Below are 22,629 nucleotides of genomic sequence, written 5' to 3' on the forward strand. Positions count from 1 at the left end.
TATCAAACATTTTTGCTTCCTACTTTGTTTCCCTTTCCCATCCCTTCCCATCTCCCCCCCCCCCCAACTTTTTCTAAATAGAGACACATGAGCAGGTTCCAGGGGTTTAGGATGAGGACATATCTTTAGGGTTCCACCATTCCGTCCATTACATTTCCCCCACCCGGAAGACTCCTGCCAACCTCACAGTCATTCAGCCTCGCCCCTGGGCCCAGCACCCTATTTCCCTGGCTTCACCACTGAAGGTGGGCGACCCAGCAGTGTGCAGTCTGTGTGGCTGGTTCACTGGGTTGGGCATAGCTCACATGGTAGAGTGCCTGCCTAGCGAGTGTAAAGCCTTGAGTTCAAATACCAGCATTACCAAAAAAGCAAAACAGCCCAAGAGTGAGGAAGGCATGTGAAGGACACATCTGGGGACCTGAACGCGGGTCCAGAGCACATGGAAACCCAGAGCAGAGCCAGGAAAGCTGGTGGGAAGGACAGAGAGGTATCCTGGGAGTTCTTTCCCACGTTGGGAAACAGTCCCAGGGGGATCACCTCAGTCCAAGAGGGACCCAAGGCCCAGGGAGTGAGGTAGATGAGCCAGGAAAATAGGGCGTGTCTCAGCTAGAGACCCAGATGCATGGGAAATGGGGAGCAGCACAAAGATCCCCACATTCAATCAACAAGGTCCAAATTTCAGGGAGCCACAGATGCAGGCAGAGGGGCAGTGCTCCTCTGGGAGCAGGGACGCTGCTGTGGAGGGAGGAGCTTCGGAACTTGGCATGGCCTAGCAGGATAAAAGGAGGAGCTTAAGGGGAGACTCCATGCCCATACCCATTGTAACCCACATTGGGGGCCCCCCCGTGGTGCCGGGCTCAGCCCATCAGTGCAAGGTCACAATGAAAGCAGGTCAGATGCCTGCTCCACACTGTTCTAAGAGCCCTGTAACCCCCCCCCCCCCCCACACACACACCATCATCGCCTCCAGGAAACAGGCACAGAGAGGCAAAGTCACTTGCTTAGCTTACCCAGGCAGGGAAGAGCAGAGGTGACATGTGGGCCTGAGACCCAGCTCCCGGCCCTGGGAATGGTGGGGGACAACAGCCTTCAGAAGCAGCCACGTGCCGCACAGGTGGCCAGTCCTCACGGGTGTGGAGGTGGAAGCCTGTCCCAAAAACGCAAGGAGCCAGAGCATGTGCCTAGTTGCTCTGGTCTACCAGCTACCGTGTTGTGTGAGAGGTGTGAAATAAATCTGTGAACAAAGTTTCTTGTCCAAGTTGCTACCTTCTTTATTCCTGTCTTTAAAAAGTCCACCTTGGGCCGGGTGCTGGTGGCTCACGCCTGTAATCCTAGCTACTCAGGAGGCTGAGATCTGAGGATTGCGGTTCAAAGCCAGCCCGGGCAGGAAAGTCTGTGAGACTTTTATCTCCAATAAACTACTCAGAAAATCAGAAGTGGTGCTGTGGCTCAAGTGGTAGAGCACTCACCTTGAGCTGAAGAGCTGAGGGACAGTGCCCAGGCCCAGAGTTCAAGCCCCACGACCAAAAAAAAGGTCTACCTTAGATGCCTATCTATTCTCTCCATGGAGGAAGTCACACTGCATGGTCCAGTGTGTGCCCTACCCCCATTCAGCGTCTGGCTGGAAACTCAGCCAAGTGGGGGACAATTGCACACACAAACGCTTGTTCTCAGTGTCACCTGCCACACCTTATTCAGGTAGAAGGGGTAGGACCTCCCCTCCTCCTCCTGAATGATTCAGGAATGTTTATGCCAGCTCATACAAGTACAGCCAGTGTCCCAGCCTCCCCTTCTCTCCCTTCTCTCCCTCTCCCCCAGGCCCTGTTGAGCTGTGCTACTGTCACTGTCTGACATTCTAGGTCACGAACTAATCCCACATCCGGGTGCTAAGGGCATGGGATGGTTACTGGCAACCAGAAAGGAACGGAAGTTCCACATGGGCCCTGAAGGCAGCCGCAGAGAAAAAGAAAGGTTATATTCCCAGAACAACAAGAGGTTCCAGACCAGGCATGGTGATGAACGCCTATAATCCTAGCTCTTCAGGAGGCAAAGGCTAGACTAAAAGTTTGTCTCAAAAAATGTTCATTAAAGCTGAGAGTGCCTAGAACCAGGCATCAGTAGTTTATGCTTGTAATCCTAGCTACTCAGGAAGCTGAGATCTGAGGATCATGATTTGAAGCCAGACCAGGCAGGAAAGGCCATTAGACTCTTCAATTAACCACAAAAGAGTCAGAAGTGGAGCTGTGGCTCAAGTGGTAGAGCGCTAGCCTTGAGCAAAAAAGCTTAGGGAGGGACAGCACCTAGGCCCTAAATGCAAGCTATAGGACTGGCACAAAAGAAGAAGAGGAGGAGGAGGGGGAGGAGGAGGAGGAAGAAGAAGAAGAAAAAAGAGGAGGAGGAGGAAGTTCACCCCTATAATCCTAGCTACTCAGGAGATGGAAATCTGAGGAGGATGATTCCATACCAGCCCAGGCAGGAAAGTCCAAGGAGACTCCAATCTCCAATAAACAATTCAGAAAAAGCCTGGAGTAGCAATGTGGCTCAAGTGGTAGATCAAAAGAAGCTCAGGGACAGTGCCCATGCCCTGAGTTTAAGTCTCTGGATTGGAAAAAACAGAACAAAACATAATACTCGACTAGTATGTGCAAGGCCCTGAGTTCAATCCCCAGTACCACCAAAAAATCTGGCTTTTAGCATAGGACAGGGATTCACAATTTAAGGTCCGGGGCCGGTTGTTCACTGTCAATAAAGATTTATTGAAACAGTCATGTTCACTCATTTTTCCATATCTATGGAGGCCTTGTAGACCCGGAGTCAGAAACAGAGCAGAGAGGCGGTGAGGGGCTGACAAAGGCCAGCCCACCTGCTTCCGTTGTCACAATTCTGCAGGATTATAGCATGTCTCCAGCCCCCAGGGGACCTCTGAGGCCTGTGTCACAACCACACTGTGTGTTAGCCACTCCCCCGCCAATGTCCCCCTCCCTTGGGTCCTCTAGAGCCGCCAGCAGCCATGGCACACAACTCTGTCTCCATCCCAATAAAGAAGTCTAATTAACCCATTGTAAACCTTTTTATAAAAGCTCACTGGCACTCCCTTGAGAGTATTACAGGCATTACATAATTCATGCACCATGAGTCATAGTACAGGATCAGATGGTATGTGTCATGCAATGTGTAACATTAAGTTGTGCCTGGTGATGTGTGTGCATATCTCACTGGAATAAAGTTTCACTAGATAATTACTGAGGCGTACTATTTTCTGTTTTGCTGTGTTCCAATTCATGAAGAAAAATTATAACCCTGCACTGGTGGCTCATACCTGTAATCCCAGCTACTAAGGAGGCTGAGATCTGAGGATCACAGTTGAAAGCCAGCCCAGGAAGAAAAGTTCATGAGTCTTATCTCCAGTTAACGAGTAGAAAGCTAGATGGAGTTGTGGATCAAGTGGTAGGCCAGCCATATGTGGGCAAGTACATATATACACACACACAACATGTTATCCAAACCTACACACTGGACTCATTTACCTTGAGTGAAGCATGAGCTATGGAGGACTCTCAGAAAAGAGACAAGATCCCATTCAGTCTCATTCCTGTGTTGCATTTATTTTTTTGAGATAGGGTCTGGATATGTAGTCCAGACTGACCTGAAACTCCAGATCCTTCTGCCTCCACCTTATGAGTGCTGGGATTACAGAAGTGCACTACCACACCTGGCTGTTTTTTTTGAAGATGCTGATGTCTCTGTGTGTGGAATGTCTCCCGTGTGTGTGTGTGTGTGTGTCTCTGTGTGTGTGTGCACAGCAGCTTCTCTTCCCCAGGAGGGCAGCTTGCTTCATCCTGCTCTGCCATCCATGAGTCACACAAAAGAAAACTTACAGAGATTAAGAGAGAAAACAGCATATGTCTGCCAGTGACTCAGTCCTGAGACCTGCCAGTCCCAGCAGCCTGGGGCAAGAGTAGGGTCAGTGTCCAGCTAGCGCATCCTGGAAGGGACTCTATACAAAGGCCACTGAAATGTGAGGATAAAAAGGGACAGACAGCCTGGTGCAGGTGACTCACAGCTGTAATCCTAGCTATCAGGCTGAGATCCAAGGATCATGGTTCAAAGCCAGACAGGGCAGGAAAGTCTGTGAGACTTACATCTAATAAACCACGCAGCAAACAGGAAGTGGTGCTGTGGCTCAAGTGGTAGAGCGCTAGCTTTGAACTGAAGAGCTGAGGGACAGAGCCCAGGCCCAGAGTTCAAACCCCAGAACTGACAAAAAGGAAAAAAGGGGGAGGGGGGACAGAGAGACACTGTCTTCCAGTCATTTCTTTCCCCCTAAACATTACTTTCTTTTTTTACCAGTCCTGGGGCTTGAACTTAGGGCCTGAGCTGGGGTATTGTCCCTGAGCTTCTTTGTTTTTGTTTTGGTGTTTGTTTTTGGGTCTGGTTGTGGGGCCTGAACTCTGGGCCTGGGCGCTGTCCCTCAGCTCTTCAGGTCAAGGCTAGCACTCTACCACTTGAGCCACAGTGCCACTTCCGGCTTTTTTTTTTTGCTTATGTGGTGCTGAGGAATCAAACCCAGGGCCTCAGGCATGCAAGGCAAGCGCTCTACCACTGAGCCACCTTCCCAGCCCCATCCCTGAGCTTCTTTTGCCCAAAGATGACACTACCACTTGAGCTACAGCTCCACTTCCGGCTTTTTTTTTTTTTTTTTGAGTAGTTTATTAGAGATAAGAGTTTCCTGGACTTTCTCGTCTAGTCTGGTTTAGAACCATAATCCTCAAATGTGAGTCTCCTGAGTAGCTGAGATTACAGGTGTGAGCCACTCTTCCCCAAATATTATTATTATTATTATTACTATTTTTTGGTCCGGTTGTGGGGCCTGAACTCGGCCTGAGCGCTGTCCCTCAACTCTTCAGCTCAAGGCTAGCACTCTACCACTTGAGCTACAGCGCCACTTCCGGCTTTTTTCTTTTTGCTTATGTGGTGCTGAGGAATCGAACCCAGGGCCTCAGGCATGCAAGGCTCTTGCCTTGCTCTACCACTGAACCAACTTCCCAGGCCCCAAATATTTTCTAAGCATACCCAGGGCTGCAGCTTCCTCCAGCAACATGGGCAAATGGAATGAGAAGAGTCATGTCACCCCTATACTCTAAGATGACATTGCTCACTTTAGCTTGTGCTTCTGAGTCTGTGTGAATGTGTTATACAGTGCAATGCCAAAAGACAAAGCTACAACACATTTTTTTTGGGGGTGGGGGCAGTCCTGGGGCTTGAACACTGGGCCTAAGTGCTGTCCCTGAGCTCCTTTTGCTCAAGACTAGCGCTCTACCACTTTGAGCCATAGCACCGCTTCTGGCTTTTTTTTTTTCTTTTCTGGCCAGTCCTGGGACTTGAACTTAGGGCCAGAGCCTGAGCACTATCTCTGAGCTTCTTTTGCTCAAGGCTATCATTCTGCCACTTGAACCACAATAGCACTTCTGACTTTTTTCCATTTATGTGGTACTGAGGAATTGAACCCAGGGCTTCGGGCATGCAAGGCAAACACTCTACCAGTAAACCACATTCCCAGCCCCTCACTTTTACCTTTTTATGTGATGTACTGGAGATAAAAGTCTCACTGCCTGGGCTCGCTTCCAACCACAATCATCAGATTTCAGCCTCCTGAGTAGCTATGACTACAGGCGTGAGCCATTGGCACCTAGGTTTGCAACAGATTTGTGGACTGAATTCACCTTACCCAGGCCTGGGGAACAGGGCAGCCTCTGCCCAACAAAAACAAAGTACAGTGTCCACTGAGGAGTGGCAGAACCCAGCTTCAGAAAGCAGGAAAGGGAAGCAATAGGAAGGAGCAGGCTGGCCATGGGTTGTCACATCTATAATCTCAGGAGGCTGAGATCTGAGGATCGTGGTTGGAAGCCAACCCACGAGAGTTGGGCATGCTCAGTACACGGCCCTTGAGTCAGAGCCCCAGACCTCCTTTGGGGATCAAGTCTGCACTGCATCGAACCAGTTCCTCCTAGACAGGGGGAACGGGGACCAGCAGGGCCTGTCGGTTCAGATTCTTTAGGGTCTTTTTGTGCATTCCTCCCCCCTCCCCCACCCCGCGTTTGAGTCAGGACCCTTCACAGTGAGCCGGGTTTTATGTCGTGGGCTTGAACTCAGGGCCTGGCCGCTGTCCCTGAGCTCTTCTTGCCCAAGGTTAGCCCTCTACACTTTGAGTCACAGTGCCACTTCCTGTTTTCTGGTGTCTCATTGGAGATAAAGAGTCTCATGGACTTTCCTGCCAGGGCTGGCTTCGAACCGCGATCCTCAGGGCTCAGTCTCCAGAGTAGCTAGGATGCCAGGCGTGAGCCACTGGCGCCGGCTGTAGTGTATGTCCTGCTGGAGGGGTGGGGTGGGGGGGAACGAGCTTCCCCATGACCGCCGCCCCAGGAAAGAGGCATCGCGGTTCTGCCTTGGGGAGGGGATTCCAAGCCAGTGACTGGCGTGGACACCTGCCCTGTCGTGTGTCCTGTCAGGTTCCGCGACAGCAAGTCGCCGGGAGCCGTGGCAGCCTCTAGGGCACTGAGGCGGGAGGAGAGTTTGTTCTAGAACAAGGCACAATATGTGCCCTGTGGTCATCGATCATGGGGGTCACCCCAGGCGGGATGACGTGGTGCTGGGGGGGGTGGAGAGCGGCGGGGGGGCGGGGCTGGGGGCTCCCCGCCCTTCCGCCCCACTGACCCCCCCTTTCCCCCCATCCCCCCCCCCCCCCCGCAGTGTACCATTGGGTGGAGATGCGGACCAAGATGCGCATCATGGGCTTCAACGCGGAAGCCGTGAAGCCGCTGAACGAGGCGGCGGCGGCCGAGCTGGGCGCCGAGCTGCTGGGCGAGGCCACCATCTTCGCCACGGCGGGCGGCTGCCTGGTGCTGGAGTACTGGCGCCAGCAGACGCAGCGGCGCCGCCAGGACTCGGAGCGGCTGGCGGCCTGGGAGACGCTGCGGGTGGAGGTGGGCCGCCTGGGGCTGGCGCTGGAGACGCTGCAGGCGCAGGCGCGGGAGGCGGCGCCGCGGGCCGCGCTGGACGAGCTGCGGGCCGCGCTGGGGCCACTGCAGGCCGAGCTCCGCGACCTGCGCTCCCGGGGCGGCGGCGGCGGCGGCGGCGGCGGCGGCGGCGGCGGCGGCGGCCGCGGTGGGGCCTGCAGAGGGCCGCCGCCGCCGCCGCCGCAGCCGGGAGAGCGCGATGACTGAGGTCCCGCAGCCGGGTCCCTGCCGGCGCAGGCCCCGCCCCCTGGCCCACGCCCCTCCCACCCCAGCAAGCCTGGCAGCGACCACGCCCCCTCCCGTGCACGCTCCGCCCACACCAGTGCACTGGCCCCGCCCTCTCCCCTCTACGCCCCTCCTACCCCAGCGCGCCGGGCAGCGCAAACGCCCCCTCCCAGTCACCCCAGGGAACGCCGCCTTGGCTTCTGGCTCTTCATTCACCAAGGTGCCCAAATGCAGGGGGCTCCCCACGCCAGCCCCTCTTCCTGGGCCCAGGGTGCACCCCAACCGGCAGGCTAGACAGGATAGGGGGACCCCCGGGCTCGTCTTCCCTTCCCCTGGGGGCTCCCCGTGTCCCGCCTCGCTGCCCCCCCTGCTCTCCTAACTCAGGGATCCCTATAAACTTCCACCCAGATCGGCTCCCCAAGCACCTTCAGGGCCCCCCCTCCCCACCCACCAGCCCTGTCACCTGCCTGACTTGCCCACCCCACCCCACCGCGTCTCCAAAGTGGATGCCACCGAGTTCTGTGTCTTCCCAATTCTATTTTTTAAGATTGTAAATGTTTTGTAATTAAAGGAGCTTTGGATAAGGAATTGTCTTTGGACCTTGTGTATAAACGGCGCACAGGTACTCAAGTTAGGAAAGCAGCGGGAGGGTTTTTGTATAAAAGTAGGGGTAGCCATCCTGGGAGCATATCGGGAAACTGAGGCTAGGGAATGCTAATTCCACCAAGGAACTTGAGAGTTTCTGGCCTCCCCCAGGGTGGCATAGGTTTGGAGCATGTGCACTGGAAGAGATAGATCTCAGCTTATAAAAACGGCAGGTTTATTGAGCAAGGGCTTGTATTCAAGAAGCCAAGGAGCCTCCTCTCCTTCTCCTTGCCCCCCAAGTCTCCCCAGGGGACCAAAAGAAAAAAATGGCCTAGTGTCCCTAGGGGACAAAAAAATGGCCTGGACCCTGAGCCCTATCCAAAACAAACAAAAACAAAAAACCACGGAGGTTTCAAAAAGTTTCAGCATCTGAATTCCTCATAGAAAAGGGAAAGGAGCAGAGGAGATGGAAGGGTCCCCAACCTGGAACACCTCCCCTTAAATAGCTGCCCCATACGAGGCAATCTTGGGCCAATAGCATTAAAAAATTCCCACACCCCATTTTATCAAAACCAAGGAAAAAAAATTTCCCTTTCCCCCCAATCCCAAATATATATATATATATATTTCTTTTTCTTAAAAAAAAAAAAAGACAAAAACAAATCGAAGGCATTAAGCGTTAAAGTGAATCTAGAACAAGGGAACATCAAATTCCCTTCTTCCTTCCCCCTTACTGCGGGGGGGGTTACTTGGTACATCCCCAGCAGAGGAACCAGCCCCAAGGGGATGGCAGAGGGGGAGGGACTAAAGGATGAAGGCTCCCCAGCCAATCAGCAGCCAATATAGGTATGGGCGTGGTGCTGGAGAAGCCACACCCCCTTGAAAATTTCCAAATGGGATTGGGGGAGGGAGGGAGAGGAGAAAAGGTGAGAAGATGCATTCCCGTGTAGTCTTCAGCAATTCCAGGTCAAGTCGAGGCAGGGAAAGCAGGGTGACAGGCGGGGTGTGCAGAAAGGAGAAACAGGGTTTTCTGGGTTCCTGTGCTTAGGGGGAACCCCGCTTCTTCAGTTCCTGGATAAAGGCTGGAAGGCAAAGGAAAGGCAAGAGGTCAGGACCTGTCTGTTCTCGCTTTCCTTCCAAACCAGATTCTTCAAGACAGCCAGGATGCCTCAAAGATAAATATATAAGCGAACCAAAATCACCTCACCTTCAATTATTTCCTCTTTCATTTTCTGCAACTCCTTCCTCACCTCTTCCAGAAGCTCCTGAAAATAAAAAAACCAATCAAGAAGCTGGGAAGGCAGCTCAATGGTAGAACGCTTGCCTTGTATACGTGAGGTCCTGGGTTTGATTCCTCAGGACCACACAAGCAGAAAAAGCCGGAAGTGGTGCTGTGGCTCAAGTGGAAGAGTGCTAGCCTTGAGCTGAAGAGCTGAGGGACAATGCCCGGGTCGAGTTCAGGCCCCACAATCGGCAAAAAAATTTAAAAAATTAAGGGGCCTGGGGGGGTGGGGTACCATGGAGCAACATCTCAAGGCCCCCTCCTCCCTTTCTTGGTGGCTGAAAGACCAGAGGAAGGCTGAAGACTCATTCCTTCCCATACCTAGTCTGTGACACAGCTGGTTACCACCAAGGTCACACAATGAATTCTATAGGTGAATTCAAGATCCTGGGGGGCAGGGACGTACTGGAGAATTTCCAGTACCAAGTCAGGCAAATGCATCTTAGGCTCCGGTCAATTCCGATAGATAATGGGCGGCTGGAGCCACTGGGCTGAGGAGGATTCTGGGCACTCAGCAAGATAAGATTCCTAATGTCTGTCACAGGCACTGGAGATGGGAGATGTGATAACTCAGTTCTCCCCAATCCAATCTCTTTACATCTCAGACTGGAAAAATCAAGGCTTCTAAGCCTTCTCTGAGACCACTGAGGGCACTGGGTCAGGCTTTGGACCTGGATCTGCCTTCTTCCTCGGCCCCTTTTGTGATGGAAGTCCCTCCCCCAAGCTACCTGTTTCACTCTCTCCAGGTCTGACTCATCACCAGAGCTGTGCGTTGAGGGTTGGGTCTCAGAGTTGGTGAAGGAAGCCGCTGACTTCATCCTGGAAGAGTGAGTGCCATCAGTGAGCTCTTCCTGCTGCATTTCCCATCCCAGGGTCCCGTTATGTTCTTACTTAATACATCACACAAATTAACTTTTTTTTGAAGGGGAGGACATGGCACCCAAAAATCAATGGCTCACCTTGGCAGAGTTGTGCTGTTCTTCTCCCAGGGTCTCCGCACAGGCTCTAAGGGATAGGAGACAATCCAAAAAGATGAGTGGGCCCCACCTGATTCCACACTCCCCTCCATGCCCCCTTCAGGAGACTACATTCCCCCAGCAGTAGTTTAAGATTCTCTGGGAGTGTTTTGAGAACAGGGCATTCTGGGATTTGTAGTTCCTATAGCTCCACTGATCTCTCACTCACCACTCTGGGCGGGGACTCTGGGTTCGGGCTCCTCCTGCTGGTGGGAAATAAAAACTAGCATGAGCCAGCCCCGCTGAACCTCTTCCAGGTTCAAAGTCAGCCCAACCCTGTCTGTCACACACCCTTTCCTCCTCAAGACCCCTACCCTGATGCAACACCCTAATTCACACAGGATAAGCAGGGCCCCTAACTTACACTGGCAGATTCGTCTTTGGAGGGCTTCTCCCCAACCTGTGTGGCTTTCCTTCTGCAGGAGAAAAAAAAGCAAGGTCAAACTTGAACTGCTCAACAGCCCTTCCCCAAGAAACTAGGCATGATAGGACACACCTGTAATCTCAGCACTGAGAAGGCTGAGACCAAAGGATATAAAATTCAGGCCAACTTTAGCCATATGGTAAGAAGCTATCTCAAAAAGATCACAGGCTGGAGGCTAAGTTCCCTGTCTAAGACCCTGGGTTTCTCTCCCCAGCACTGGGGGTGGGATGAGGGAAGATGGGATGAACAGCTTAAAAATATTAAGAAGCCAGGCACTGGTGGCTCATGCCTGTACTACTAGCTACTTAGGAAGTTGAAGTCTGTGGTTCAAAGCCAACCTGGGCAGGAAAGTCTGGGAGACTCTATCTCCAAAGAACCACCAAAAAGCCAGAAGTGGAGTTGGGGTTCAGGTGGCAGAGCATCAACTGTGAGGAAGAAAGCTAAGGAGCCGGGCGCCTGTGGCTCATGCTTGTAATCCTAGCTACTCAGGAGGCTGAGATCTGAGAATCTCGGTTCAAAGCCAGCCCGGAAAGGAAAGTCCGAGAGACTCCTATCTCCAATAAACCACTAGAAAACCGGACGTGGCGACTGCTCTACCACTTGAGCCACAGCACCACTTCGGGCTTTCTAGTGGTTTATTGGAAATAAAGAATCTCATGGACTTTCCTGCTGGAGCTGGCTTTGAACCGCGATCCTCAGATCTCAGCCTCCCGAGTAGCCAGGATTATAGGCATAAGCCACTGGCGCCCAGCTCCATAAGGTAACTCTTAACCAAAGAAACAATGAATCTGATTAGATTCCCCCACCCATGTGAAGCCCAGGAGAACCGGGGCGGGCTCAGGCTCACCTCCGGGCAAGCATGGCATTCATCTCTTCCATGAGCCCCCCACCTGTGCTTCGACCACTCTCAGCTTTGGGGGCCAGAGACCCCCCTGATGTCTCCTCCTGCTGGAGAAGTTAAAGAGAGGAAGGGCTTAAGGGCTGGCCTCCTCCCTTGGTCCCCTCAGGCCCTCCTCCCTTGTCCCCCCCCACATTCCACAATTTCCACCTTCTTACCCTGCTCACTTTCCTGAGTTTGGCTCCGGCAATGGCTGCGGCCAGGCCGGGGGCCCCAGACCCACCACCACTAGGGCCCTGTGCCGTAGGGAGAGGGGGTGCAGGGGGTGGGCCTCCCCCTGTTCCATGCCCTGCAGCAGAAACTCCAGAGGGGGGCAAGCCTGGGGGTGGGGGGGGACCAGGAGGAGGAGGCGGCCCCGGAGGGGGAGGTGGTCCTCCCGCTGGGGGAGCAGGTGGGCCTCCTGAAATAAGACAAAGGGGTTGCTCAAAGAGATAGCTCCCCTCTCCCCCATCCCTGTCCAGCTCAGCCCCCAGCCCCCTTTCCTCCAGGGAGCACTGCCCCCCCCCCCCCCCCCCCCCCCCCCCCCGCCAGCACCAGCTCCAGGCTCAGTTTGTATCTCACCTGCATTGGACACCCGGCGTTCCATGGGCCGCTCCGTGTGCTCCTGCTGACCCAGCTGGGGCCTGGGGAGGGGAGGGGAGGGACAGCCCTTAGTCCAGGCCATGCTGTGGCCCAGGGTCACTGCCCATCCCCACCCAAGCCTGCCTTCTCGGGGTGAGGGGTGTCCTGAGAGACCAGGATGTGAGCACGCTGGCTAACTCTCAAGAAAACCTGATTGCTTGGGGTTCCTGTAACACCAGGAGTTTCCTGAACCCCTTGGAAGGAAGAGTTGAGGGGAGAAGACGACCTGAACTCTTTTTTTTTGTTTTTTTTTGCCAGTCCTGGGGCCTGAACTCAGGGCCTGGGCACTGTCCCTGAGCTCCTTTAGCTCAAGGCTAGCGCTCTACCACTTCCAGCTTTTTCTGTGTATGTGGTAACTGAGGAATCGAACCCAGGGCTTCATGCACGCTAGGCAAGCACTCTACCACTAAACCATATTCCCAGCCTAACCTGAAATCTTGTGTGCTTCTCACCTCCCTTTGCAAGATGGAAATCTGGAAACTGAAAGCTGGAGGGGGCGGGGGGGGGGGGGGGTCCTGGACTCCAGTGGCTCTAGAACATTCTAGAACTCGGGCAAAAAGTTTAGGTTCCCACCTTTTCTGCTGCTCCATCTCCTCTGGGGAAGGGCCATTCTGGGCTGACCAGGGGGGCGGTGCTTGGATGGCAGGAGGCCCACCTGCCGGGGTGAGGACAGAGGGCACTGAGCTTTCTGGGGATGACCCCGACACCCTCACTCAGAAGCAATTCTGTCACCTGAGCTGCTCTCAAAGTGGACACTGTTGTGACACCTCAGGACAGGGACATCCATCACTGCGCCCACCCCCAGCCCCTTCCCCTCAGCTATGTAGGTTGGAACCTGTAGGAACAAGCTTGTGTCCCCGCTGACTAGGCTCTTCACCACTATCCTTGCCCTGTGGCCCTAACCTGAGGGGCAAAGGGCCTCTTCCCCAGGCTCCAGCCACGCCCACCACCTTCTGCCCACAGAGCAAGCCCCTCCCTCAGGGCGACAGTGACCCGGGAAGCAAACTCCTCCCTCTGCTGGGTGATTTTTTTCAGGCCTTCAGACTCAAGGTCATCCTCAGGGTGCTCCCTCTTGGCATCTCCAAGGGGCTAATGGGAAATGCAGAACCTTGGGCCAGCTGCCCTGGTCCTATGCCAGAGCCTGCATTTGACCTGACCCCCAGATATCTTTCAGTGCATGCATTAAATAAAGTGTAAGAGATGCCAACTGGAGACTTCTCAGTGTGTGTGCACTTTCTATGTCCTGGGGCTTGAACTCAGGGCCTGGGTGCTGTCCCAGAGCTGTCCCAAGGCTGGTGCTCTACTGCTCAAGACACAGCTCCATTTCCGGCTCTCTCCAACTTCAGGTGCACTGAGAGACTTTCATATCAACGCCTAAGAAAAGCCTAGGGAGACTCGATCTCACAGACTGTGAATGTGCACAGGTCACCAGGTATCCTGTCCCCTTAAGCATCATGAGTTTTGTACACAGGCACCTGCATGCATGTACATAGAAGCCCATGAAATCCTCATCAGAAAAAAAAAAAAAAAAGAAATCCTCATCAGAATTTTCCACCCAAGCAACAAGTTAGCTGTCTTAGAAATGGGTACATCTGAGGCCCAAAGTGGCAGAGCCACTGTTCAGGCCCCACACCACCATCTAGGAGCACCCTGTACCTGCCCATATCTCTGTTTTGGCAGGGCTGCCTTTTGAACTGAGAGCTAGATTGGCTGTTCTACCATGGAAGCCACGCCCACCACCATGGCCACGCCCACCAAGGCTAACCTTCCAAGGCCTCTAGGGCACTGGCCATGCCGGTGGCAAACTGGGCTGCATCTTCCTTGCTACCGAAGTTGAGACCCCAGACCTGGCGGGCATCGCGCCACTGGTGGAAGCTGGGTGTGGCCTGGTTGTATTTGACACCTCGGACGATGGCACAGTTGATGACCACCTGGGAGGGGCAGAAGAGAGAGTAAGGGGGTGACCCGTGTAGGGGTGGGGGCTGCAGCAGACGGGGAAGGCAGGGGGGCGTCTGTACCTGCTGATCCTGCTGCATCTTGCGGCCCACCACCCGGAAGGAGTTGGCCGTGGGGTTGTGGTAGATCTGGACCCGGCTGTAGGTCTGGGGACCCGTGCCTGCGGGCAGCCACTGCTTACTGCTGTCATCGTACAGCATGACCATGGCCCGGCTCGAACACACAACTGTCTCGCTGAAGGGAGAAAAGAGAAAGGGGGGACAGGGCAGTCAGCATCTCTATCTGGGTCTGTCCGGGACACACAAGGACAGTGCCAGCGTCCATGGAAGGGTGAGGAAGGGAGCTGGGACTGGCCAGGCAATGTAGCACGTGACTGTAATCACGGCCACTTGGGACGATTGTGGCCTTACTGCTTACAAAACACGGTGGACAGAAACTGGACCAGAGAGAGAGAGACACCCAAACAGATAGGGAAGGACAGAGCCAGCTAAGCTGCTGCCCTCATGGACCTGCCTGACCTCAGTTTCCCTGATTTTCCAGACTGAACAGTCACATGGCTCCCAATTCAGGAAAGATGAGGAAACAAGAGGCCCAGGGACTGACCCCTGGTGACCCCCAGCCACCCTTCTCCCTGGGGGCACAGTTACATCCCATAGGATCTTCTAGAAGGTTCCATGGCTTTCCACTACCACTCTCCCAGGAGGAACTAGGCTCCCAGACAGGGAAGTAACCTGGCCAAGGTCACTCAGACAGGGGAAGTAGAGGAAAGCCACCCCACCCCCACCCAGCTTGTTTCTGAAAAGAAGAAGCTGGTGGTCAGGAGGTTTCCGGGGGACAGCCATGACACCACACAAGGATTGTCTCCAGAGAGCCCTGGGGACTGGGGCATGACACCATCAGTGAGAATTGGGGGACAGGGAAAGAACCGAAGCAGGCCCAGCTGTGGGTCCCTGGCTAAGGGACTGAGCCTGGTACCCCAACTTTGCATACTTCAGGTATCTCATCCAAGTCACCCCTTTCCCAGGGCACCAATCTGTTGCCACTGAAGCCCTTTAGGAGGGCCCCTGTTGTGTTGGGCCCAGGTGAGGGCGACCTCCAAGGCCCAGAGACATAGAGTACATGGCCTCAGGTCACACAGCTATCTGGCTGGGTAAAGTAAAGCCCTGAGGCCGGGCTACCTGGCTTAGACCCAGAACTGCGTGGGCCCTCTCCAAACCTCAGGTGCTATTTCCAACCAAGCACAGCCTCGAGGGGCTGTTTCAGGCGCCAGTGCCCCCTGCCAGAGCAGGGTGAAGGCCCCACCCACACCTCTCACCCACACCCAGGGCAGACTGTGGCCAGGTGCCCAGGCCAATCGCTGAGCCACCCTGCCTGCACTTTGTCCCTTCGGGTGGCCCTGCCCTAGCCAGGCAGAGGTTGGGATGGAGAACTCACTGGATGGTGGCTGGGGACCCTGCGCTTGTCCTGCCCTCTTCCAGGGCTTTAGGAGCCCAATCCAGCAGCCAGAAGGAGGCTCTCCTGTTCCCCAAAACTCCAGCTCCCAAGAAAGACAGGGGCCCGAGTTTTGATGCCAGGGACCTGTGTCTCACACCTGTAATCCTAGCAACTCAGAAGGCTGAGATCTGAAAAGTCACTGTTTCAAAAGCCAGCCCGGGGCAGAAAGGTGAGATTCTTGCCTCCTATCAACAAGCAAAAAGCCAGAAACAAAACTGTGGTTCAAGTGGGAAAGCAAAAAATCCTTAAACAAGAACACTAACAACAAAAGCCAAGTAAGTATGTAACTTGGCACTGGTGCCCCATGTCTGTGATCCTAGCGTCTCAAGAGGCTGAGATCTGAGGATCGAGGTTCAAAGCCAGCTCAGGCAGGAAAATACATGAGACTCTTATCCCCCTCGAACCATTAAAAAACCAGAAGTGTGGCTGTGGCTCAAAGTGGCAGAGCACTCGCCTTGAGCTGAAGAGCTCAGGGACAGCGCCTAGGCCCCAAGTTCAAGCCTCAGGATGGACGAGGACACACACACACACACACACACACACACACACACACACACACACACACACCACAATTTAAAGACAAAAAAAAAAGTAGTTTTAAAAAATAACAAGGTAAGAAGGATATATTTGGACAGAATGGTAATCTATGCTACACAGAGTTTTCTCCCCCAAGTTCAAGCCTCAGGATGGACGAGGACACACACACACACACACACACACACACACACACACACACACACACACACACACCACAATTTAAAGACAAAAAAAAAAGTAGTTTTAAAAAATAACAAGGTAAGAAGGATATATTTGGACAGAATGGTAATCTATGCTACACAGAGTTTTCTCCTGAGTATGTCTGACTGAGAGGAACTGGGGGCTGAGGAGAAACATATTTCACATCCTTTTACCCTTTTCAACAACTACGCTGTTTCTTACCTTTTTCTTTTTGGGGGGAGGGGGGTAGAGGGAAGAGGGAAGTTAAGACAGAGTGGTGAAATCTTCTCTGTGGTGGTAAGGGCTGAACCGCGGGGCCTTGAGCAGGCTAGGTAAGCAACTCCACCCCTCCAGCCGAGTCCACAACCCGAGTTTTGGCCAGGTCCACAGCCCAGGCTGGTGTCAAAATTTGTGATCTGGGCCTGGTGCTGGTGGCTCAAGCCTGTAATTCTAGCTACTCAGGAGACTGAGATCTGAGGATCGAGGTTCAAAGACAGCCCAGGCAGGAAAGTCCCTGAGACTCTTTATCTCCAATAAACCACTAGAAAACTGGAAGTGGCTCAAGTGGTAGAGCGCTCACCTTGAGCTAAAGAGCTGAGGAACAGTGCCCAGGACCAGAGTTCAAGCCCCATGACCAACAAAAAACAAACAAACTTGTGATCTGGGCTGGGAAGGTGGCTCAGTGGTAGAGTGCTTGCCTTACATGCATGAGGCCATGGGTTCGATTCCTCAGTACCACAAAAGCAGAAAAAGCCAGAAGTGGCACTGTGGCTCAAGTGGTAGAGCGTTAGCCTTGAGCTAAAGAGCTGAGGGCCAGTGCCCAGGCCCAGAGTTCAGGTCCCACCACCAAAAAAAAAAAAAGCTTGTGATCCTCAGGCCTCACACTCCCCAGGTGTACATCACACCTGGCTGTTCCTTTTTTTAAGAAGAAAAAAGAAAAACCCTGGGCTAAAATTACCTGTAAAAAACTAATTTGTTACTTAAGTAAACAGAAGTATATTCTAAGATGGAGTGGAAAATCCCACAGGCAGAAAGTAAGGGGGCTGAGGTGAAATCTAGTAATCTCCTACATTTCACTTCTACCTTATAAGAGCAAGTATCAATCCCCAGACAGCCCAGGAATTAGCCCTCCCTACCCCCTTGCTGTCTCTGAATCTCAGATTCCAGCTCTAGAAACTGGAATTCACTGGGCTTGCTGTAAGGATGAAGAATGGACAGAACCCAAAATCAGAACTGACATTGTCACACATTCCATAAGCGTCCAGAGAGGAAGCAGGGGTAAGTTTCCCATCACTCCAGGTAATCAAGCCCAGAGACTACAGCACAAGCCTTCCAGATTCTGGTCTTGCCCTTCCCCCCTTCCTCACTCCCCACCCCCACAACTTACCCCATAGCCTCCTTACACCACAGCCTTGTGACAAACACACCTTCCCAAACTATAAATAATTTTCTCTGAAGCTACTCAGGTTAGGGAATGATCTAGAGCCTGCTGGGCTTGTGTGGTTTCTGTTCCACTGTCTCCTTCCTAGTGAGCCTCAGTTTCCTTCAAGTGAACACAGAAGGTAATTAAGATTCTCGTGATTGCTGAGATTACAGGCATGTACCACAGCACTTGGTCCATCTGTCAACTGGGGGAGGGAAAGGAAGGCTGATACATAAGATTGTCAAACAATCTACCCGAGAATCGTAGTAGGAATTATACAAAGGCAAACACCAAGTACAGTGCCTGGCCAAGAGTAGATGTTTGGTTTTTAAGGTCTCACCATTAAACAAAAATTAACAGTATTCCACTATTCTGTAAGAAGAAAGGAACTCAAATTCTTCTTGAATCCTTTTCACTTGAGATTCTCAGACCTCTGACCCCTTTCAAAGCCTTCCCAGAACCCAGTTCCGGGATACGGCAAATATTTGTCAAACTGGAAGGAAAAGAGAGAGAGAGAGAGAGCGTGGGAGAGCACCATATCTTGTAATTTTCCATCTTTTTCTTATCCTCCCTTCCATTTGCCCCCAGGACTGTCCCTCAGCCAAACCAGACAGCAATTTGTCCATCCCAGCCTCCTCCCACATCACTCAAGCATTTGAAGGCCCTCCAGCTAGGCCTTTCTCTTTGAGCCTCAGTTTCCCCAGCTGGAAAGACAGGCACAAGGGAATTGGTTTTTGAGTCTCAATTCTTCTTAAAGGAGTCCACCACAGGAGTCCATTAAGAGACAACCCTTCCCCCCATCCCCCTTCCCCACCTCTCCAAAGGTGAGCAACTCAGTGTCCTCCCCATCAGAGAGGCAGGAGGAGACCTGGCTCCCGGCCACAGCCAGAGGGGCCCCTGCGGGCGGGCAGGAGGCCGGCCCAGGCTCTGCTCCTGCCCTTTTACGGTCTCAGCCGTGAGCGATCCAGTGCTAACTCGGTCGGACATCCGCCATCCGCCTTCCCCGGGGCTAGGGACCGGAAACGGGTGGGGGGGAGGGGAGGGAGAGGGTGGGAGAGGCGTCCCCAGGGGGAAGGGGGGGGGGGGGAGAAGGAAGAAGACAGCCACTAGGTTCCAGGGCTGGGGGTGGGGTGGGGGGAGTGTGAGTTGGGGGTACACCATGTGCCAGGCCCTGGGTTCTGTCCCCGGCACCCGGCCAGAAAACAAGCTGAGAGCTGGGGTCAGTGTGCTGCCCCCTCTTTCCCTAGAGACTTTTTTTTGGGGGGGAGGCAGGCAGACTCGGGGTGTGTAAGTGTCCTCTAGGGCCGAATCTTCCAACAGCCCCTCTGACATATCTAAAAGGACAGGCAGGGGTCAGGGGATTCACCAGAGGTCCTACAAAGAGTGGGGTGCCACCCAGATGGCAGAGGCCAGGGGCGCCGGGGGAACAAGCGGAGGGCAGCTGTGGATACCAGGGGGTTAATCCCGGCTGTCTCCCCCTCCCCGCCCCACGCCGGGGGCTTGGGGGGCAGGAAGTCCCAGAGAGAGTGGAGGAAGGGAGATAGTATTGTCAGGCGCTGGCCCCAAGGGAGGGATTATGGGGGTCAGGGGAGGGGAGATGGGGGGGGATGCGGAGGGGGAACGGGGCCCCGCCCACAGGTGAGTCCGGGAGTCCTAGAAAAGATAGAATCCGTGGGTCCCCAGGGCCCCTCACCTCCAGATTAAATTCCTGGGAAGATGGGCTGGGTCCCGGGGGGAAGGGGGGGGTGTGTGCACAAGGCCATGACCTTGAAGCTTTCCAGCGCCCCCCGCACCTCCTCCAATCCCAGAGCTGGGGGGGGGGGGGCGCGGGCGAGCGAAGCAGCTGCCCCAGAGTCCCGGCCCGCCCCCCAACCAGCTGTCCCGACAGGTGAGTCCGAAGACAAAGGCCCCCTCCCCCAGCTGCCGCACCCCCTCCTTCCCGCCCTCCCTCCTTCCTTCCCCCGGGCCGCCAGGTGGGGAGAGAGGGGGCCGCCCTCCTGGCCCCGGGCCCGGGGCGCCGCCCAGGGCACTGTCGTGGGTGCGGGGCGACGGGGGAGGGGTCCCCGAAACAGACCCTCGCCAGGCTGCGCCTGGACCCGCGGGTCCGTCTCCCCGGTGCCATAGGATCACCCCCAAAAATGTAGGGGATCCAGAAGTACCCCTTAAGTTAAACAGCGCAGTCCCTCACTGACGTGTGTGTGTGAGTGTGTGTGTGTGCCAGCACCACGGAAACGGGGACCCCGCAATTCAGGCTCTGCGTCTCGGGGTCGCTTCCAGAGCTTGGGGTGTCCCTCACCGACACCCCTTACGAGTCCCCCCCTCCCGATGTCTCCGCTGGGTGGATCTGGGGTAAGTATGAACCCCGTCTCGGTCCAAGCCACCCCCCCACCCCCCGGGGGAGTCCTCGGCCAAGTTGGGAGTCCTTTGGCAAAGTCTTTCAAGAAGAAAACCTGGGGAAGTCTTCAGGGGCCCCCCCAAACCTGAGGGCTGTGGAGGGAACCTGGCCCGCCCCGCCCCAAGCCTGGGGAGTCGGACACGAGCGGCCAAGAGTTTACGATCCGCTCCCGAAGGCTCGGCTCCAAAGTTGAGGTTTCTCTCCCCCCACCCCCCAAATTCCAGCCCGGAGGGGACCTGGGGGGGGGACAAAGGCGGGGCGGGGAGCGAGCGATCGGGGTTCGGGGCTCACCTCATGGCTGCGCGGAGGGCGGCGCGCCCGCGGGCGGGGCTCCCGGGGCGGCCCTGGCTGGAGGTTCGGGGGTTCGAGGCTGGCTCCCGCGCGTCAGCGTCCCCCGGGGTCCCGCCCCATGGAGTCCGGCTTCCTGGTGGGGGGGGGTACGGCGGGAACGGGGGCCGGGCCGGGCTGGTGGGGGGGGTCTCCGGGCGCCTTCTCTCAGCGGGCGGTTCGAGGACCGGGCTCCGGGCGGCGGGAGGGGGTGCGGCGGCGCCCCCCGGCCGGCGGCGGCGGCGACAATGTTACTCTACTACTGTACTTCGCTACATCTCCTTCCAAAATTCCACTCCCCGCGCCCACAATGCCCCGCGCCTTAAAGGGGCCGCACCGCCTCCCGGCGAGGGGGTGGGGCGGGCGGGGGGGGGCGGGGACGGGGAGCGCGCGGGGAACCGCGACGCGGAAGTCTCCTCGCTTCTCTCCCCCCCCCCCAACCCCCAGCGCTCTAGCACCCGGAGCGGGGTGCGGGGGTTGCACCCTGGACCTCACCTTCCCCTCCCCCAGAAAAAAAAATAATAAACTGTCGGGGTGAGGAGCAAACTTCGTAAAGGACAATGGATCCACTATGAGAACCTGCGATCTCAGCCGCGGCTCCGCGCCTCCCGCCCTGCCCTCGCCCGGGCACCTCTCCGTCGAGTATATTCCACACAGTTTGGGGGAGCAGGGAGACGAGGATGACCCCCCCACACACACACTTAAATGTTGTCTCTAAAGCATCCTCCCTTCCAAGCCCCCGGTAGGAAGCCTTGCTCCTCAGGTCTCAGCTAATTCAGCAGGGGTTACTAAGGGGTGAGTGGGGAGGGGGAGGGGAGGGCAAGCGAGGCCCCACCCCCTGCTCTCCCCCCTCCCACCCCCCCTCTCTTCGGAGGTGAGGAGGAAGTGGGCCAAGGGGGCGCGGCCGGCCGCTGACTCACCGCCTCCCCGCCGGAGGGTCCGGGGCGGGGTGGGGGTGAGGCCGGGCCGGGGGTGCAGCGCTGGCAGGGGGTGGGGGGGGAGGAGGGGGGAATCCTGCGTGGATAAAACCTTCCCAACCCTCTCCCACGCGCATGCCCCGTTATGACTTGGTGTCGCCCACCGGCTGCACGCGGTCCCCGCGATCCTGAGGGCACGGGTGGGGTGGAGAGTTCCCGGCACCGTCGGTGCCTCAGGGGCTCGGGGAGGTGTGTGTGTGGGGGGGGGGGATTTGAACCCTGAACCCCCTGCGGGGCTTCTGCAGCGGCCCGGCAGGCCCCGCCCCGTGACGTCACGGCGGCCACGCCCCCGTGTGGAGTGCCACCTGGCCTGGGCGGGGCGCGCCCGCCGCCCGGGCTTGGGCTTTTTGAACCAATCGGTAAAGTGAGACCTGGAGGTAAGGACTCAAGTCTGGTTCAGGATCTTTTGTGGGACGCCCCGGATCACTGAAAGCCACAGGATGGATGTACAAACCCACCCTCAGGGGTGGCGTGTGGGACCCGCCTCCCCTGCCCGGGCTGCGGTCCCTGGCCTCCTCCACCTGGGAAGCACCTCAGCCTTCTAGGCCGGGCTGGGAAGGTGACTTAATGGAGCTCTGAAGAACTGAGTAATCCTCTCCCTTCCCCCACCCCCTCTGGGAGACCTTGAACCCCGCCGCATCAGAGGTATAATTGTGTCTCCTCAGGCTGTGAGTAATTTTGGAACCGGGCTAGACTTGATCCTTTGTCGGGGCCGCACTCAACCCAATCAGGCTCACAAATAGCAGCTCAACAAACGCCTGTCCAACTGATTGAGAACTCCGCTCATGATTTTGCTACCCAAGTCTTTCTGTCCTATGGGTGGAAATGTACAAATGGGAGAAGTGAGATTTTAGGCTTCACCTACTCTATAAGCAGGAACTGGCAAGCGTTTTTCTATAAAAACCTAAATTTTAGACAAGACAATCGGTCTGGTTGACTTTTTTTTTTCCTTTAGGGGTGCTGGGAATTGAACCCAGGGCCTTCTGTAGGGTAGGCAAGTATTCTACCACTGAGCAAAACTATCAGCCCATAGGAGGACACACGTCTGTACTTTTGTAATCCTGGTCCTTGGGAGACTAAAGTAGGAGGATCACAAGCCTGAGGCCAACCTGAGCAGAAAATTCACTAGAGCCCAAAAATATCAAGAAAGTGGCAGAGTGCCAGCCAAACAAGCCCAAGACCCTCAGTTCAAACCCCAATATAGCCCAACAGGAAACAAACCCAGAGAATTAAAATTTTTAAATAGCTTCCTTAGTCATTTTCTTATCATATA

General features: G+C 55.2%; 1 protein-coding gene and 1 pseudogene across 7 annotated transcripts; one reads left to right on the forward strand and one right to left on the reverse strand.

The window, feature by feature from the left end:
* The first annotated feature begins 6,757 nt into the window (after positions 1–6,757).
* Positions 6,758–7,620, forward strand: LOC122125692 (annotated as a pseudogene).
* A 419-nt stretch (positions 7,621–8,039) lies between these two features.
* Positions 8,040–20,644, reverse strand: LOC122125819 (vasodilator stimulated phosphoprotein). 7 transcript variants are annotated; one of them, XM_042700453.1, is made up of 13 exons: positions 20,344–20,644; positions 14,086–14,257; positions 13,833–13,998; positions 12,641–12,725; positions 12,008–12,069; positions 11,605–11,846; positions 11,396–11,496; positions 10,489–10,540; positions 10,294–10,330; positions 10,068–10,113; positions 9,837–9,927; positions 9,034–9,091; positions 8,040–8,908 (listed from the first exon to the last, which is right to left on the reverse strand). In XM_042700453.1, the coding sequence occupies exons 1-13, from the start codon at positions 20,346–20,348 to the stop codon at positions 8,871–8,873; spliced, it is 1,155 nt and encodes a 384-aa protein (XP_042556387.1). In that variant the 5' UTR covers positions 20,349–20,644; the 3' UTR covers positions 8,040–8,870. The 7 variants fall into 7 exon arrangements, with proteins under 7 accessions (XP_042556387.1, XP_042556384.1, XP_042556381.1 ...); XM_042700450.1 differs by lacking the exon at positions 20,344–20,644 and adding an exon at positions 18,472–18,521 and having other exon boundaries at positions 10,294–10,327; positions 12,641–12,722; XM_042700447.1 differs by lacking the exon at positions 20,344–20,644 and adding an exon at positions 18,472–18,521 and having other exon boundaries at positions 12,641–12,722.
* Positions 20,645–22,629: the final 1,985 nt, after the last annotated feature.

Source organism: Dipodomys spectabilis, unplaced genomic scaffold, assembly GCF_019054845.1.
Source record: "Dipodomys spectabilis isolate Male_0828 unplaced genomic scaffold, ASM1905484v1 ptg000266l, whole genome shotgun sequence".
NCBI lineage: Eukaryota > Metazoa > Chordata > Mammalia > Rodentia > Heteromyidae > Dipodomys > Dipodomys spectabilis.

Coding starts and splice junctions, on each gene's coding strand:
- LOC122125819 (XM_042700446.1), bottom strand. CDS start 18,506: ATGGGGAGGACACTGAGTTGCTCACCTTTGGAGAG. Junction 12,070..12,640: donor GAGATGGAGCAGCAGAAAAG/GTGGGAACCTAA, acceptor TCCCCTCCCCAG/GCCCCAGCTGGGTCAGCAGG. Junction 11,497..11,604: donor AACTCAGGAAAGTGAGCAGG/GTAAGAAGGTGG, acceptor TAACTTCTCCAG/CAGGAGGAGACATCAGGGGG.